Source organism: Linepithema humile, chromosome 2 (assembly GCF_040581485.1).
Source record: "Linepithema humile isolate Giens D197 chromosome 2, Lhum_UNIL_v1.0, whole genome shotgun sequence".
In the NCBI taxonomy this organism is placed as follows: Eukaryota; Metazoa; Arthropoda; class Insecta; order Hymenoptera; family Formicidae; genus Linepithema; species Linepithema humile.
Window position 1 is genome coordinate 19,707,265 of NC_090129.1, and position 18,945 is coordinate 19,726,209.

General features: G+C 42.0%; 2 protein-coding genes and 1 long non-coding RNA gene across 4 annotated transcripts in view; 1 reads left to right on the forward strand and 2 right to left on the reverse strand.

The window, feature by feature from the left end:
* Positions 1 to 1,211, reverse strand: part of LOC105679062 (uncharacterized) — a 24,647-nt gene extending 23,436 nt beyond the window's left edge. The window contains exon 1 of the long non-coding RNA XR_001101794.2: positions 1,072 to 1,211. This is a non-coding gene — a long non-coding RNA (uncharacterized lncRNA). The remainder of the gene's footprint in view (positions 1 to 1,071) is intronic.
* The window catches only part of LOC105679047 (unconventional myosin-Ie-like), a 29,191-nt gene that overhangs the window by 5,576 nt on the left and 4,670 nt on the right, over positions 1 to 18,945 (forward strand). The window contains exons 2-11 of the mRNA XM_012378821.2: positions 378 to 503; positions 683 to 772; positions 873 to 967; positions 1,094 to 1,271; positions 1,351 to 1,513; positions 1,591 to 1,698; positions 1,970 to 2,098; positions 2,356 to 2,552; positions 2,897 to 3,064; positions 18,699 to 18,869. Coding sequence (XP_012234244.1) covers positions 378 to 503; positions 683 to 772; positions 873 to 967; positions 1,094 to 1,271; positions 1,351 to 1,513; positions 1,591 to 1,698; positions 1,970 to 2,098; positions 2,356 to 2,552; positions 2,897 to 3,064; positions 18,699 to 18,869 — 1,425 coding nt within the window. The remainder of the gene's footprint in view (positions 1 to 377; positions 504 to 682; positions 773 to 872; positions 968 to 1,093; positions 1,272 to 1,350; positions 1,514 to 1,590; positions 1,699 to 1,969; positions 2,099 to 2,355; positions 2,553 to 2,896; positions 3,065 to 18,698; positions 18,870 to 18,945) is intronic.
* LOC105679055 (uncharacterized) lies at positions 1,269 to 18,829 on the reverse strand. Of its 2 annotated transcripts, none has more exons than XM_012378834.2 (3): positions 18,689 to 18,829; positions 5,859 to 6,068; positions 1,269 to 4,609 (listed from the first exon to the last, which is right to left on the reverse strand). In XM_012378834.2, exons 2-3 carry the CDS (start codon positions 6,065 to 6,067, stop codon positions 3,904 to 3,906), a joined length of 915 nt encoding a protein of 304 aa, XP_012234257.1. In that variant the 5' UTR covers position 6,068; positions 18,689 to 18,829; the 3' UTR covers positions 1,269 to 3,903. The 2 variants fall into 2 exon arrangements, with proteins under 2 accessions (XP_012234257.1, XP_012234256.1); XM_012378833.2 differs by lacking the exon at positions 18,689 to 18,829 and adding an exon at positions 12,658 to 14,275.

Genomic DNA, 18,945 nt, shown 5'->3' on the forward strand with positions numbered 1-18,945 from the left:
TCATTGTTCAGAATTAATATGTTATTATTGCGTGTGTTACAATCTGTCAATATAAATACCCGGCGCTCTAAGTGTCAAAGGCCGCAGAGTGAAAGACTAAACGAAGACCGTACTAAAAGAAGAACGGAAGTGATCGATAGATCGGCGATCCGTGAAATGTCAGAACGAATAAGCATTTCTAATACCACTCGCGGCATAGAAGTCGTAATTGGATTTGCAGCGCGAATTGTCCGCCGATTCGACTCGCGTATATTGCTGCATTCGTAATATGAAAAAGTTTGAAGAAGTCTGCGACAATGTAGAATTTAATATCGCTATTGACAATTGATAATTATCGCGATTTACTTTTGGTAGTTAATTAATTAATTTAATTTTAGGTGTACCACTGGCAAAGTCAAAATGTCAAAATTTCCGGAGTGGACGACATGGTCCTCCTGCCGAAGATCAACGAGGACGCTATCATCGAGAACCTCAGAAAGCGATACATGGACGATTATATATTTGTATCCTTTGTTGCATTATCGTTTCATTTGCGTAATATGGGAAGAGTCATTATCTCTCGCTCTTTTGCTTTCCTTCTCGCGAAGGAAAATCTGCGAGATAGTGTGGGTTTATGACGAGTTATCACGATAGTCTTTGGCAGCGGCGAATGATTTGCACAATGCTCCTTAATGGCTATTAGACATGCATTGGACCTGTGCTGGTATCAGTCAATCCTTTCAAACAAATGCCGTATTTCGGAGAGAAGGAAGTCGAAATATACCAAGGCGCGGTGAGTATTTTTCTCGTTAATGCATCAAGAAAAGCTTATTATTTTGGCATTTTGTAATTACGCATGTGCAATTATAATTAAAATTATCGTTATCATTCAGGCGCCGTACGAGAATCCACCACACATTTATGGACTGGCGGACGACATGTATAGAAACATGCTAATCGATAACGAGAGTCAGTGTGTCATCATCAGGTAAGTAATATTCGCGTTAAGAAAATCAATAGAGAAAATTGTAGAGCAGCGTATTTTATCTCGGAGATTTGTTTAATGTAATTATCGAGGAAAAATGTACTCACCGTTTTTGCGTCCATCTTGCAGCGGTGAGTCTGGCGCTGGAAAAACGGTCGCCGCGAAATACATAATGTCTTATATAGCGAGGGTGAGTGGTGGTGGTGAGAAGGTGCAGCGGGTGAAGGATGTTATCTTGGAGTCAAATCCTCTTTTGGAAGCTTTCGGCAACGCAAAGACTGTGAGAAATAACAACAGTAGTAGATTTGTACGTTTCAAGAATTATATTCAAATTAAAATATGTTTATCTCAATTCGAAGAAAACAAAAGAAAATTTGAACTTTCAGGGAAAATATGTGGAGATGCAGTTCGGACCGGGCGGTCAGCCGAACGGCGGCAAAATCTCGAATTTTCTCCTGGAAAAATCGAGAGTGACCTGTCACAATCCCGGCGAGCGAAATTTCCACATATTTTATCAGCTGGCGATGGGCGCTAATCAAGACATGAAATGTAAGTGTAATTCAGCAGTAAAAGTAGCGCAGCTCTGAAAGCGCAGCTCTAATTAAACAATGCATTTTTAATTTTAGCGGAATTCGGATTGACGGATCTCGATTATTATCAATATCTGAGTTACGGCGGCAATCACAGGGTGGACGGCACAAATGATGCGCGGGATTTTCAGGAAACCCTTAAAGGTATTTACATGTGATTATTATATATAATGTCTCGCATCACTTATCGATTTTTGTGCAGCTGGAACTAATATTTTCTAATTAGAGAAAAAAAATATAAGACTATATTAAAATAATCGAAATGTTGTCTTTTATTTTCATCGAAAATCCGAAGGAACTTTTTGATCAACCCAATACTTTGCGATTATTTTAATATATTCTTATATATGTTTTTTTCTCTAATTAGAAAATAGATCTTATTTGATAATTTTTTATATATATATTATATCTGCAGCGCTTAGTGTCATGGGAATAAAAGACATGGAAGTGATGGATATATTCAGACTGGTAGCTGGAATTCTTCACTTGGGAAATATACAGTTCGTCGAAAACGGCAATTACTCACAGATAGCCGATAAACAATGTAAGCCATTCTGTGTGTATTAAAAACATAATAGCAATAATTTGACGCAACTTATCCGCGTAATCTCTATAATTATATCTCTTTGTATATAAACTATATAACTTATTTATAACTTATCATATCTAAAGGCTATCAATTGATCGATAAGTTAGTCTTACTGACTAATTTTTCTATTATATATATATACGTTTTTGTATTATTATTTACATTTCCGTCAAAATTGTTTTCTTTTTCTAATCGTATCGATATATTTTTAGTTCTTGAGTTCCCAGCCTATCTCTTTGGAATCTCGGCAGAGCAGTTGTCGCACAAATTAATCTCTCGGGAATTCGAGTCGAAATGGGGGAGTCAATCGGAAAGTGTGGACCTGACGTTGAATGTGGAGCAGGCACTTTATGCAAGGGACGCTTTGGCAAAGGACATCTATGCTAAACTATTCGACTACTTGGTCAAGGTGTGAGAGAGCGGTCGTTTAAAAACGATTAATTTTAACACTATAAATATGGGAAAATGCTAATTATCGCACAATTAAAAGCTTGAATAATGAAAATTAATCGACTTTTCTTTTTGCAATACATATTTAATTGATTATTGATCTGAGCATTAAATTCTTTTTGTAAAAGAGAGTAAGTTAATTTTTTTCTATTAAATTTCTATTAATATTTAATTAATTTTATTCGATAAAAATATATTCAATATATCTATTTTGATTAGACAGATAATCTTTTCACCCGTAATTATTGTTCAACTTTAAAAGGAGCTTTGGATCTCTTTATTGAATAATTGACGTTTCCACAGAAAGTCAATGCGGCCATGATGATAAACTCGGACGGATATGAGATCGGAATTTTGGACATTTATGGCTTCGAGATCTTCGAGAAGAACGGCTTCGAGCAATTCTGCATCAATTTCGTGAACGAGAAATTACAGCAGATCTTCATCGAGCTCACGTTAAAGACGGAACAGGTAAGTTTTTGTTAATATGTTCTCTTTGTGATTAACACGTGTTATCTCTAGTGCCTCTCCATGTTTCCGCTAATGATAGAAATAATCTTCCAAACGTATATAAGTAATAAAGATGTTTTACTGGCTTTCCCGCATACTGATTGCTAAACTGCATAAGTTAAAATATATTACTGCACTCTTTTAATTCTATATTAATTGTCTGCATATATTAATCGTATAAATAACGAATGATTACGTATTCTTATCATAAGCCGTTATGCTTTGCATAAATTAAACTCGAAGCCAATATTCGACGTCAAATTTCACGTTAAGGCGCTAAAACTAGGCCGAGGCGAAATAACATTTTTTACGCAATCACAGCCCCTTACATATTGAGATTTCTATAGTTTCGTGACGCTTACGAAACGTCAGATTTATAAGTTTCACTTTAATTATTGCGTTAAAGGCGATAGAAATGTTGGACATTGATTATCCGCTCTCTATAACGCTTGCGACGCGTTATACAAACAGTAATCAATGATTCGACGGAAGAAAATTGTGCATAGTTGATTACTCAAAAATAATTTCGTTTTGAGAGATTATCAGCATTTTACGATGCTTGCGATACGAAATAATTTGACGGAAGAGATATTGCGTGCAATTAATTTAAATAGTTACTTCGTAACTGATAATTTTTGAAAAGAAGTTTGCCATCAATTTTCTTTGTTGCATTTTTTGTACTATCAAACTTAGAAAGCAATAAAAAATTTTCGGAAAATCGTGAAATATATCGTCGCACTAGAATCTGTTCAAACTCTTACTTGCAAAAGAAATCAATTCTGCCGTTATCGTAAACACGATTACTCCTCGACGAAGCCGTATCCCGGCAGGATGTCGGTCCTCCTCAGCGCGTACCTCTGCACAGGCGTGGTCTGCGCCATCAGGGCTCGTCCTCGGACCTTACTCGGCGGCGCGGGTATTTGCTTCGGCAATTCGCTAGACGTGACCATGGAATTCTCCGTGGTGGACAGATCGTCCGGCGCGTAAGAGATCGTCTTGCCGACTTCCCCGTTCCGCAGAACGATCCCGTCGACGCGGCGATCGAACTTTTTGGGCGGTCGGGCTTTCTTGTCCCGCGCCTTCCAGTCGGTCTGCCTCTCGAAGGGTCGCGTAACCTTGAGATATCCGACCGCACCCTCGCTCGGGGTCGCCGTAGGTGAGGCGGTCTCCTTGCGGAAGGAGCCGCTGTGTCCGCGCACGTTCACGTAGACCTTCGGTCGGCCGCTCTTCAGATAGTACAGCTTCTCGTCGAGGCTTTGCAGCTTCGGCGGATTCAGCAGGACGCGCTTATCGTCGTCGAAGGTGTCGAGACGATAATTCGGACTCAGGCCCATGTCTCGCACACCGAGGATCGAGTGCGGGATCACCTCGGGATTCGGATAATTGTCGTTCGGCGTCTGCTCGATCTGCTGCTGCTGTTGCTGCTGCTTCAGCATCACGCGCACCAGACCTTGCAGATTTGCGGCATCCATCTCGTCGGCGCCCTGCAGTTCGATCTCGAGAAATCTGCGAGGGAGACGGAAAAATCAATTTCACGTTTGGTTTTTTTCGCTGCCGAACGAATGGATGGATATTAAACGGATAAAAGTTGAAGGCAATCAACCGTAAATATATAGTGAGAATAATGCACGTCGGGAAGTATCCGGTATTAGCGGTAGCGTGAATATCGCGAGCGGAAGATTGCTTTTCGAGCGACCGCGACAGTCGTTATTCGATTCGTGCGACATTACAGGTGTCATTGTTCAGAAACGCTGCTTCTCTTCGCATTGTTAAACCGCAAGCGGTATTGCGGCCTCACGACGCAAGGATCGAGAGACAATCGGCCCGTCTTAATCGCGCTTATTTCGCTTTCAAAATTGTCGGTTGCCCGATATCGATTGCCCGCAGATATGAATTGCGATCACGTAAATCTACCGCCATTGCAAATTGCACGGGAGCGATTATCCGGCCGGTTCTCACGTTTCTCGTGCGCTGCAACGAGGACGGCTTTTCATTTGCGCTAATTGGGCCGCTTTCCGACGGTGAGAGAGAACAACGTTTCCAAGCGGGATTTTCCGCTTTTGTTCGGAGCGATTTAAACTCGCGGGGTCGAAGCGAATATCGTTTCGTAATCGCGCTGAGTCAGACGAGAGAGCATCCCGGGGAAGCGTCGTTAAATAGAGTGTAATAACATTATCGGATATTCATTAACGTTTAATGAAATCAAAGGCATAAATAAAAAATCCTGTAAGAAATTCAATATTATATAAAATAGCTAACAGAAAAAAGACTATGAGAACCAAAGTGTGAGTATCGAGGCGCAAAAAAATTTACTACAAATCAATGCGGAGTAATGATACAGAAATTCTGTAATAATTTTCTTGCACCGAAATCCGCGCTTTGGTTCTTAAGCCTCTTCCGTTAGCTGTTTTTCTTACAAAACCACTACTATTATATAAAATTGTAAATGCAGACAAGATTCGTAGTAAATAAAGATTCGTTTGCGCGAATCCGCCTCGGTTTCTCTCAGAAATTAGTTCCGCGACGTATTGTTCGAAGTAGAACGTCGATCGACTGCGCGATAACAATCGACACCTGTATCCCCGGATGATCGATCATTGCGAACGAGTTCTAAATTCTACGCGAGCGAAAGTGAATTGCCGGAGCGACGGTGTTGGCGGCCGCAGAATACATAATATCAATAACCAGTCCGCAATATAAAAAAAAAAAAAAGAGTGCCGCGTAAAAGGCTGCCGCGAGCAAACGTCGGCGATACCTGTAATCCTCGATATCGGGCCTCTCCACGTTGGTGTCTCGTGGGACGCCGTGCAAGGATTTGCCCTCGAGTGCCTTGCGCGCGGACAAGTCCTGATCTTGACGAATGTGATTAGGCGACGAGGGTGGCCTTGGCAGGACCATGGCTGATGTGGTCAGCTCGAGCAGAACGAGCATCACGATGACGCAGACGTTGATTCTGCGCGACATTCTGCAAAAACGTTCTCTCGTGAGCTCATCTGATTGATATTTTGACAAGAGGAAAACTTACGACTTTTTTCTATATTCTTGCAAAACTTTTTCTACAAAATTCATAATTAGTAATATCTCGAGTCATTTAATTTATAACGATCTGCGCACTTTGCTCGATTTGCAATTAAAAACTGTAGCTCGATGACCAAAGAGAAATTGAAGAAAATGTTCCGCCGTCTGGCGACTGGTCAGCCGGCTTACATAAGAAATGTATGTGATTCTAATTGAAATCACTAGGCTGGAAAGACTTAATAACGTGCGATTAGCCGTTTTGCGGCGACCGAATTTCCATAATTATGCCGCGCGGCCGACCGGTTACGCGAACGCATTACTTTTTTTTCGTTCGCCTCGAGTTAGCCTCGGTCCGGGCGATTTCACGAGGCGTTTTCTTGCCGCCAAAAAGCAGCGCAGGAAGCATGACAAAATAACGGAACGATGCCCGGTCGACCACGCCGTATAACGAGCACGTAAGTAATAAACGTGGTGAAAGTTTTATCCGCGCGCGCGAGCGTGGACGCGAGCCGGCCCCTCTTGCGCGAACAAAATGATACATTTTCTCTTGTTTTCCTTACGTAAGGAAACGCGCGTGTCCGGGAATATATTCAAAGACAATCGGCCATAGAATCGACGGGTACGGCTCTACAATTTCCCCGATCCGTTTTCTTAGAATCGGCGCCGAGCCGAGAGCCGAGAGTAATATAAGGCGCGGAACGCGAATTCCTTCGACGAGAGCGTGAAGAAATAACTCGGAATCGAGTCAAACTCGGCTCGACTCGTTACACTTTTGCCGCTTGATAGTTCGCACGTTCCCGATAGTTACCAATCTCCTGAGTTCTCGCGCGTAGCGAACAACGCGGGCGAGATTCGGAACGGATCGATATTTTCCATGCGATCCGCGCGAGCATTGTCTTTGCGCGAACACGCCGGTGCGAACGCAGCTGGAAAGCGATTCCGACGTGACGGCGGATGAAATCATCGTCGTTTCTATCATTTCTGCATCAGTTTAGCCGCGGAATGATAATTGCTCGCCGGGCACGACGATACGTTCCAGTAAGCGTTTAACTCTGCGCTCTGATGGCGCAATAATTGAACGGGATCGACGGATTATTTTCTGGAATAATGCACTCACCGAGGTGCGAGGTGCAAGGTTGTTGCGCAGCGGAGAGCTTATTTCGCGACGAGTGAAACTATTGTCTCGCCTTCGCTTCTTACGGTTTCATTTCTGCAATGTGTCTAGCGTTGCGCTTAAAATGTGAAATAGATTTTAAAAAGAATTACAATTCCGTGGCGGTTCTACGTTGCTCGTAAAATATGAAGCAGGTTTGAGAAGTTTAAGATGTTTAGTCAGCAGAGTGTTTAGTCAGCAGAAGTTTCATAAGACTTTATGACGAGCTCTCTGAAACAGAGATTTCATTGTTGAGACGCAGTCCACTGTTTACGTCGTTATTTAATGGAAACTAGTTCATACGCCATTATTGGTGCAATCAAGAAAACAACGCATCTCTCTCCTTCTTTCGGACCGCCCGAAGAATGCTCTTCCATCGTGAAACTTCACGTATTTCCACGCTCTATAAATCAAATTATAAGATTGCTGCGATATCGCACGAACAAATCGAGATTTTATTCATACGAGATTACATACATTCCTGAATCTACACGTCAATTGCTCGCCAATAGTCGGTTTAGCGTTCCACAGCTCGCGGTCGTAATAAAAACAACGTTTGCTCGTTTAAAGAGCGAATAAAATTGTTTTTTTTTGCCGGCCGTGAAAGTAACTCGTACCAGTCGAATAATCATCACAATCTTTTTCCGTTCTCGCAACGAATTGGAAATTTTTTCGATTTTGCCACTTTCTCCACTATCCTCCTCTAGTTACAATGTCTCCCATTAGAAATTTATCGAGGGATTAATGGTGCATAGAATCACTTTTTATTTGAAATCAAAAGCGGAAATAATTATCGAGCAACCGGTGCAATCGACGATGAATCGTCCGGAGATTAGCGCACGTCAAATAACATAAATGATTACAAAACAATCTGATTGAGCTGTTAACTAGTCAAGAATAAAAGAACCAAGAATAAAGCTGCGATCAAAATATTTCTTACATAAAACACTTGTTAGATCCTCTTTATGACGTGTAATAAATTTAAAAAAAAAGTAAAAAAACAAAATATTCTGTAATAAATTCAAGAATTAATGATCTGTATTATTATAACAATGTTGAGTAATGATTTAATCGTCGTAATGATTTACCGAGAATCCTATATTCAGGCATGCAAAAGAAACTGAGTAGAATATAACCAGCAGAATATAAAAGATGTAATCAAGCCGATTTCCAGACAAGATATATTTACGCGATAGACATATTCGCACGAACGAGCGCAATAATATATACGGAACAACAACAGGACTCTCTCGCAGGAGCCGCGCGGCGTCCGTAATCTCGCGTTACCGTTCGCCCGACAGAAGTATAACGGGGTAGTCCCTTCTTTCCTGGACCGCTCTCGCGAGATCTACACCGCCGATTCTACGTCGCCGTGGGTGTGGCCCGGCGTGCTGAACAGGTTCTCATAAAAAGTGCAAGTGCAATCGTTGCCCCGGTGAACGTGCGCCGTGTGCGCGACTAACGCTCGGCGAAACGGAGCGTACACGACTCTCCACGTGGAGAGTCAGTCAGGCGACCTGTCAAAGCAATTCTGGTTCTCACCGGCGCTCTGGTTTAACCGAATCGCTTGACATTTCGCGTCGACGTCATATCGCGTGCATATGCGTCCCGAGACCGGCGATTTTCTCCCGTACGCCGCATGACGCAACTCACGCGGCTTGAAAGTGCTATTCGCGACTAAATTACGATCGACATCAACCGGCTGGCTCGGTTTAGTAAAATTTAATCCCTTGGTATTCATCGTTCTTTAGATACTCGGAATATTTCCGCGACTCTTGGTATCTACAATCACCGGTTTTTATTTATGAAACCAGCTTGTATATCTTGGACACCTAATTGCGTCCTGCGTAAACTATCGTTGTTTCATTTCCTATATCTTCGCGACGACATGAAATAACTGTTCGAGTAAATATGCTTAATTTTCGAGAAAGTTGCAGACTCGATCAGGCTGGTTCCTTGCGGTCGGGGAATAATCGAAATCGCGCGGTTTTGCGTCCACCGGTTTTCCCTTAATTGTCGGCGAGGAAATAATCCTTGGAATTTTCTTGAGAAATTTCAAAGAAACAGCGAGCGACTCGGCGAGGTCTCGGTGATTTTTCCAATGTTAATAATCGCTTGAAAAGTTTTCAAAGTAGATCACTTGGCAATCGGAGTATCTTCTTGAATAATTTTCAAGGAATAGCGGATAAAGATTCAACAAGTTTCGAATCTTAATGTAAGAAGAAAGGTGCTTTATATATACTGTTTTATATATGCTGCAAAATTTCTACTGATTTGAATTGAAGATATTTGCAAATTTTATGTCGCGCAAGCAGAACGATGGATTTGCGACGTTCTATGTAGATCGCGAGAGCAGGAACAAAACCTCGCCCGTTGAAACAGGATGAAAGGGATTTATTACTTATTGTTCATTGTGCCGCTTCCTGTTCCGATTAATGAGACGCGGAAGATTCACCGCTCCTCGCATCCGTAATCAAATTTTATGTCACTTTAGATCTTGTCTCAAAATAATACTACGCGAAAGTGAAATAGAGGTACACGCGGAAAGATGTTAATCGATTTATCATTTGAAGAGCGCCGGAGCTAACTCGTATGGATCGGTCGTGTGCCGCGGCGGCACACGATCTGATATGTAGATCGCATCGCGCTTGCCGCCATATGTAGAATTCGCGAGCGAATGAAGACGAAACATGGAGTAAAGTAGGACGGGGAAGAATTATTATCGCAGTCTCCGTGGCGGCTCGTGCGCGCGTTCATACAAGACGAGACGAATAATTTTAATGCAACAGAGATTCATGAATAATTGTCGGTGCGATTAGCATTGATACAAATTTGTTTTGCATCAATAAATCTAGCTTCTGTCTAAACTCCTAAAAAGAGATATTTTATACACCCGAAAAAAATGATAAAATTAATTGCAATCGTTAAATTTTTCGTAAATAATTCGCGTATCGAACGTTACATCGGCAAAAATCTAATCTATCGATATATCGTTCTGGAAAATTTACGACGCCTGCGATAAAACAAAGGAGCTTGCTCGTAAATAGAGAACCGAGCAGTGAGAGAACTTCGATGACTCGCGCGTGTCGATTTCACTATTAATTAGTATTCGTAATCGGGCGTGGACGCAACGGGACCAAAATACAATCGAAGAAAGTTTCTTTTCTTCCTGCCGTTAATTCGCTTTTGATTGCCACGGCATATTTATTTCTTATGACGAGGCGAATATTTTCACGGCACGGATCTTCGAAAAGTGTCGTCCGAAAATATGTCGATCCGAAATCGCCGATGACGCACACTTGCTCCTCTATAAGGGACTTTCAATTATGCCCCGCATTGAATCACGCACGGACTAACGAAGACAATGGCGATGGTCAACAACTATCGCGCTATCGGAACTTAGAAAGTCGAGGAAACGTTGCCGGTTGCATGCGAACTGGCTCCACTCCCACGCCACACTTACGGGCACTTGCCGCTCTTACGTAAATATACTCGGGGGATCTCTCGATCGCGGGGCGCGTTATCGCCGATCGTCCGATCGCTTTGGCCCCGGTGAAGAGAAGACGGAGGTGCAATTAAATTCACACCTGAACGAAAGTGAGAGTGTGGTCAAGGCCCGGAGGCATTCTTTCTCTTTTTCTCTCTCCCTTTCTCTCTCTCTTTTCGTCCAAAATATGATTCAAAAAGATTAATTAATAAACTAACTTTCGGGCAATTTTCGTTGTATTTCGTTAAATCGATTATTGCAGTCCGTCGAGCTGAAAAAAGGAATAGCGTCACCGTTGTTTTCTTAAACGCGCGTTACGAAATGCCGACGCGAGGAGTGGAATTTCACAATGACATATATGTAGACGGAGACAAAATGCTCGTGAAACACGGAAGACAATAATTATCCGCCATTATTCGGCGCGGCGCCGTCCGCGATGTTAAAATAAAAGTGTTACGTGCCGCTTGCTGAAAAAAAAAACCTGCAACTAGAGCGCCGCACCTTCTCCCGTTCCGTTCGCCGCGGAGGAAATGATTCCCTTGTTGAGAACGCGCCAGTCATCGAGCTGCTTTGACGGATCGATCGTGATTGTCCCGCAGCGAGCACGAAAACGAGGCACACATAATTGGGCTTTTGCGTAACCCACGCTTTTTGTCCGCGCTCGAATCGAAGTCACCTTGCGCTCGTCCGAATCGAAGAGTCATCCCGCGCTCTTTTTCCTTCCGCTCGGCGGAAATTGACACGAATAATGAAACGTTGGAGAGGCGGTTAAAAAGCCGGTGGACAAAGCGATCGTTATTAATTAGTGTCGGAGACAAAAGTGTGTCGTATGACATATTTACTGCGCTCCAATTGTTTCCCCCGTCTTTGATCATTCTTGTTTAATCGAGCGGTGGGTGTCTGCGGCGAATCGTTAAAAACAGTAAGCGTGTCAACGAACATTTATGCTAGTCGTGAGTTTACGCAAACGATACCCGTGGAAAGTAGCGTTCACGAGCCTCTTTGATCGCGACTTGGCGCGCGGCAAGCTCCTCGAAGCTGAAATTACAACGGCGTTCCGCAACATGCGGCAATTAAGCTTCATTAAAGAATATTGGCGGACGACGAGCGCGGTCTAATCTAACGCGAATTGATAACTGCAAAGCATCTATGCATGAGTACCGATCTAAGCGACGCTGGATATAACGCATAACGCCGCTCGCGCGTCAATGCGAGCCTTGTCTTCGCGTAATCTTTTCTTACAAATTTGCTTCTTGGAGAATAATTATTTTCTTGCGAAACACAAGCGTGAACCGTATACTTTGCCATTAATAACGGCTGTTTTGTATTTCGGCCGCGATGAATGGACCGCGTACCTTTTATCTCGCGACCAATTTGTTACTTGAAGAATTGAAAACCGTCTTTACAGATCACCTGTCACTCACAACGTGTAATTTAAGTCACCTAGGTTTACGAGCACGCAATAGCGGTCCGCGAATAACCACGACGATAAAATTTGAATGCCGCATCAGCACGTCATCGTCAATCTTTCTCGCTTTGTCTCCGTTACGCTATTTAAATTAATAGCCGCGCGGCAATGGCTGTGCATTTCGAAACCAAATTCAGTATTGCGATTTAAATTGATCGAAAGAGTCCACTTCGCAATTATGTAATTGCTCCGTTTAGTCATAATAAATTATAACAAATTAGAGTTTTAATAAATCGAGAGATATTTCCGTATGTTGTTCACGCGTGATAAACAGACTTTTTGCGGCTCGACATCCGCGCTTTGAACTTTTCCTTTTTGTTATTATAGAATCATACGTTATTATAAGAGATATTTCGTTAAAAATAACATCTACCTAATAATTAATATTGAGTAACTATTTTCTCTCTTTCTCTAGCCCGCGAACGTACCTGAGACTTGCGACAGGACAATAAACATACGATCCGCCTGGATCCAGCACCTCGGTAGGTGCGCCTCTTGGTCGGTTCTCGGTTTCTCACCAATTCCCCGCAGAGATTCCCGCGATCGTTCGCAGCCTCTCGTAGGTAGATTTATAATCACTCGGTGTTTTTATTATGTAACGCGCGACCCATCCGTCCGCGTGCGCGCGAGGATCGCGCCGATCGGTATCATTCGCGACGAGGATCGGCTGCGAAGCGTGATCGCGGCTCCGTGTACACTGCGGCCAAGGATCGAGTGAAGGTAATGAAATAGCTAAGTGAAGCGATCGCCGTTTCTCTCTCCCCTTCAGTCTCTCTTTCTCGCGCTCTTCCCACGTGCGGCTGCCACCACTCTCTGCATTTCGTGGTGCTCGATTGGCCGCGTGTCTTTTTCACCAGCGACTTTTAATCCTTCCCGTAATACATGTGGTACGCGGGAAAAAAACGCATCTGTCAAATATAAGTGCGCTTTGCATAGAGATCGATTTTAATGACGTTGCGGGATTAATTCTGCGGCGCAATTACTTTACGGGAAATAAATCCTTGCTTTGTTGAAAATGAATTTTGAATGCGCAGTTTCGACGATCACAATGTGTGTTGCGAAATGTCTTTGTTTCAATTCTACAAGGAACTCGTTGTTGCCGCGAATACGCACGCAGATTAGCTTCGTCTCATCAAGCGGTTAATATAATAACTGCGAATCTCGTAATAAAATCAACATTGTTGCGATGACCACACTGAACTCGTCACGAACATATCAAGATGACATCTTTTGTGTTCCCGAGATGCGCGTCGCGATAATAATACAGTTAGGTTTAGATTCTGGTAGCGTGATGAATACGAAATTAAGATGATATGCAGTTACATTCTGCTCACTAATTTATGTCTCGATTATTTTTTTACCTTACTCTGAAATTTCTTACATACACAATTATAAACAATGAGGTTCTCTGAAAGTTGAAATTTGAAACAATTTTCCCTCCACTGAAATTTCCACTAAAATTTTACCGCGGATTTTCTCCTAGCGAATTAATCTTTGGCAAATAAATGTGGAAAAAAATAATTCTCTTAAAATTTCTACATTAAAATTGTGGTGGGAATTAGTGACGCGTTGTTCCTACGAAATTTTTGCTTCTGAGAACGCAAGAGGAATTCCGTTAAAATACAAAATAGCTTGACGGTTGACATTTGGCATCCGAGTGTCGCGCGAATCCGGTGATCTCTCGTGAAATCGAGTTACTGCCTTCCTCCTGTATTTTCACCGCCGTTAACCCAGAATACACACATCTATCTTCTCCATTATCTGCGTTTTTATACGCCCTTCTCCTCTCTCCAAACTCCAGCCAATTCCGGCAACAATGAAGCGCGGTTTCCCATGGGCAGACATATGCGACTCCCGATCCAATTAGTTTGCACGTCGCGACCTTTTTTGCCTCATTAACGTTAATTCGAAACGAGCGTGCGGCGAGCATATCAGATACTTGTTCTTGTAAAAGCGTGGAGGTTCGAGAGTTTTGGAATGTAGGATAATTGAGGAAACGTATGTGAAATTTCGAAGAAAGTTTCGGCAAAAATGTATGTATGTATGCGAGATTAATCAGACTTGATTTCGGCAAATTAGAGCAAAAGGGAAGCTATTTCGTTTTCTCTTTGCTTTAATTTTTATACCAAAATTAGCAATTTGTTCTTCAATTAAAGTTCTGCTTAATGATGATTCTCTCGAGCGGAATCATTTTTATTTGCGCGTTGAATATCAATCGACTGATAAGACGAAGTAGGATGCATTCGTGGTGAGTTCACACATCCTTGCGTATCGCGTTGTCCACACGCGTCTCCGTTAAAGCACTAATTATCGTCCTGTCTGTGCGCGTTCTAACGGCATTCACTCTAAGAAAATTGCCGGAAATCCCGATGCGCGCGCGGACGAAGCGTCCGTGCTGCATCCGTGCTGCATCCTCGGCGCCGGGGACAATGCGACGCGGACGCATTCCGCGCAGAAATCAGAACGCGTATCCGTCGGGCGTCCTTAAACTCGCCGTTTACGGTAACGCGCAAGGGTCGGAGGTGAAACGTCAGCCGAAGAATTAACCGACGAGAGAGACGGGTAGACACAAACAGAAAATACAATCGCCAATTGTTTGCAGATTGAACGAACGGGAGGTCTAATCTGGAGTCGCGCGTCTCTTTGTTCGGCTCTATCCTGTCAGCCTCGATACATTTCCGCAGTTTTTTCTCTTATTTTTTTATTAGTGACGACGGTCACGGTCGTTCGCCGAACAAAACAAGCGGAAGACGTCTAGCGACGCTGAAAGACGGAAAACGCATCGCAAATCGCGTTACACAACTGCGCGGATCGAGACGATGGCGACGCATAAAATAACAGATTATTACGACACGAGTGCGTCTGAAGTGCGTAATAGACACTTATACACGGTATCTAAAGCACCGTCGGAACACAGTCGACTCTTTTTACCGCCTGCATTTCGTACGATTAGCGCGCGCACACGACAAAGTAATTGCGTATAATGATTAATTTGCTTATCGCGACTATCGCGGCGAGGCAAGAAAGCGGCTAATTAAACAGCGCGTCTTTATTTCTTCCGAAATTAATCACCAATTATGTCGGAGTCTAGAAAATTTCTTGACGAGCGCCAAGTTCAAGTTCAGTAAACGCAAAATAGCTCGCTAGCGCGATATTATTTTGGCCTAATTAACGTTGCGCAATAATTTAATTCTCGTTTTATTCCGGCAGACAGTCGACTAGCTCGCTGCGAGACAGTCCGAAAGTCGGCACGGCTAAAATAATAACGAAGTGAAAGCACCTGCTACAAAAGGATGCTGAGGAATCGTGCTGCAAGTACCGAATTTGGTATCCGACAATTAATTGTCCATCTCGCGAGTTATTCATCTGCGCATCACGCCAATCGCTCAACTATTGCGTAATTAATTTTCCGCTGATGAGTTATTCGCGATGCGGAAGGAAAGCAAATTGCGCATTGTGAAATGCTGCATGAAAAAAATTGATAATATGCCTTTTCGCGTCTTCGATTGCGGATGACGAATCGCGACACAAATTGTTTATTCAGAAATCGAATAGCGTTGAACAGCGCTATTACACGGCGCAGTCCTGCGCGGAAGAATCGGCGGAAGCAGCGTTCGGACCGCAGACTGTTGTTTGCACGGCGCTATTCTAAAGAGGTTGACTTTATGAAAAAGAGTCGTTAACTCGAGTAAAGGCCACGACGAAAAAATCGTGCCACTTCTGTCTGCCGTGCGCTGTGTCGCGGTGCAGCGCGATCGAACCGCAACTAGACCGAGTAAAAAACTTGACCGTGAATCGCGAGCACAAAGACGAGATCTAAAATTATTTATGTAAAAGCAGACGCTCGATTTTAAAGTGGGACAACCGTGTCTCCTGCCATCAGCTGCTTTTAAAATTAACAGATTATAAATAAAACTTGTCATTCTATCGACTTGGATTTTCTTCATAGCTTTACCATTTTATAATATTTTTTTATCCCCAAACGAATTACGTGTAATAAGAATCTATCACGAGGAAGACACAATATGATAAAAAATAAATTTTTTTAAAAACGTAAAACGGTATTGCAAATCAATTAATTTTAATAATTTCAATTCAAGAGCTAAGTTTGTCGTCGTTCATTGAAAACTGTTCGGAAAATGTTTGAATTATCACGCGTGGGAAGAGCTGACGATTGGAAAATCATATTTTCATTGCACGGAAGAACGTATCCGCGTTTTGCCCAAGTTTCGCGACAATTATGCAAACGCCGGTGACAAACGAAATATTGCGAAACGGACGACCGGGATGGAAAGGGTTGAAATGGCGGCGACCGGTTTTCGAGCCGGCTGCAATCGCGAAGTATACACCTTCGGCCTGCTGAAATGGAAAGCGATTTTAAAAGCGCCGGGCAATCGCGTTATTACTACGCCTTTCCCTTCTATCGCCTCGAGTAAGCAAGATATAAATCGCTCGTACGTGCGCGATACCGACGCGATGTTACTGGCGGCACACGTAATTAAGCCTGTATTTTCGACGTAACGTTTGATGTAAGCGAGTCTTGCAATCTGTGCATGTCTCCTCCACAAAAGCGGTTAAATCGATCAATTAAATTATCCAAGAGATCACGCGTGTCGAATTTTCAACGTTAATTCCTTCATCAATTGATAAACGGATAATCGCCATTAATAAAGTCGTAAATTAATGCTCGAGTTTCAAGCGGCGTTTACACACTTATAAACATGTCGGCGCTAATTTGTTTGGACAAACTTGTTGCATGATTCGTCGGAGTGTGTAAATGTGAAATTCATAATGTAAATATTTAGCATCAATATGTTTGCACAAATTTATTGACGCCGACGCCGACGCCGAAATTTATTGTCGAGTGTGCAAATTAAAAAATTAGACAGAAGCAAAAATTATTATATTTTTCTTTAAATCTAAAGAAGCATTGTTTAATGCAATATATTCTACGAGAAAATTAATTCTGTAGTAGATTGCGTCGAGAAACACCACAACAGTATTATTTAAAATGATAATTCTTTAGTATAAATCACGCGCAAACCCTTTCGGAAATATAAATTATTAAAAACTTCCTGGTATTTCTTTTATTTCCGTCGTTTAGAATCACAGCTGGCAAAGTTTATAGAACGCGTAAATTAAACTGCAAACGAGGAATTGTGTTCCTGACATGCGTTTGGCTCGTTAACTCTTTCGATATACACCACGCTGCTAGCGCTCGCCAAATTTATCATTCCTTTTAATAGACCACGTAATTCAGTCTATTAAAGCGCGTTAAACGTGAATATCATTCGCGAATAAGTGGATATTATATAATCCTCAAATTACGCCTTTTTATATTTGATAATCCACCGTACGCAACCATACATATGCATACGTATCACGATAACAATACATGTATTGTGCATAAACATCTGCAGAACGCGAAGCACAAATCCCTTTTTGTTTCATATCGCTACGTAAATTTTTCGCCGAGTTATAATGCTTTAAAGATCCGGCGCGCGCTCACCTGTTTAATGAACGCGACGCGCTCGTGTGCGTGAATCCGTGTGCAGCACGTGCTATTACGTAACTATTACCGTTTACTACGATCAGGTGAGCAGCTATTATTGTCACAGATGTGCCTAGAAGGGAGGATCACTTATTGGGGTTAAAGGCCACTGACCTCGTCGGCTAGTTTTGTCTAGTTTAAAGTTTGCTCGGGGATTTTGATCAGATAGCTGGTCGATAAGTTCGTGCGAAAAATCATAAAAAATAAATATAATCTTCATGTGAGACCCGGCATGCGTCTAATAAGCCGGGAATCACTTATTTCGAATTAGCCATTCGCAAAGTTGTCAATTAATCCAGAATTTAATCGACATCTCTTTAGAACAATATATATCGATTAATGCATCGAATACGTTTTATGTAAGATTATATTATAGAACTGTCGGTATATTATAGAACTGTCAGCAAATGTAATCTCTCTCTTTATATTCGAAATAATTTTAGTTATTGAATTATTTTATCGCATATGTACTTCAATATTGCAGCATAATTATTGATGGATTTATTACACTGTGCGAGTAAACTGATTGGCTTTTGTTTTGCGCCACTTGCATCACTTAGTTTTTGCAAATAATGTTTTTATAAAATTATTTACCATCCCATGAGGTCATTATTGTGATCAGTCAATCGCAAAAAATCGATTAATTACTATTTACTCAATGATATATGTTTCAACACAGAGCTTGCATTATCTGACGCATTAGTTTGCTCAAATAAAATAGGAAATGCTGATTTAAATAAATATATATAACATATAGAAGCATTTTGTGTTATAATAAATTCTTTAAAAAATATTCTATTGAGATAGGCGGTGAATTATATTTTTCATATAAGTTATCTTCTCTTTCCCTCGCACAGTGTTTGAAAGGGATATCCATTCGTCTTGTTAGTAAATAAAGTAGGACTTACCTCTTTCCAGGAAGAATACGTCGCCGAAAACATCAGATGGACGCCGATAGAATATTTTAATAATGCCATTGTGGTGGAACTTCTCGAGGGCAAGAGACCGCCTGGTCTTTTTTTGGTGCTCGATGACGTATGCGCGACACTGCACGGCGGAAGCACGGGTGCCGACATCGATTTGAAGAAGGTGCTTAAATACTTCTGGACGAGTATTTTAAATTAATGTAATAAATTAACGAGTCATCGTGTTGTATGAATTGCAG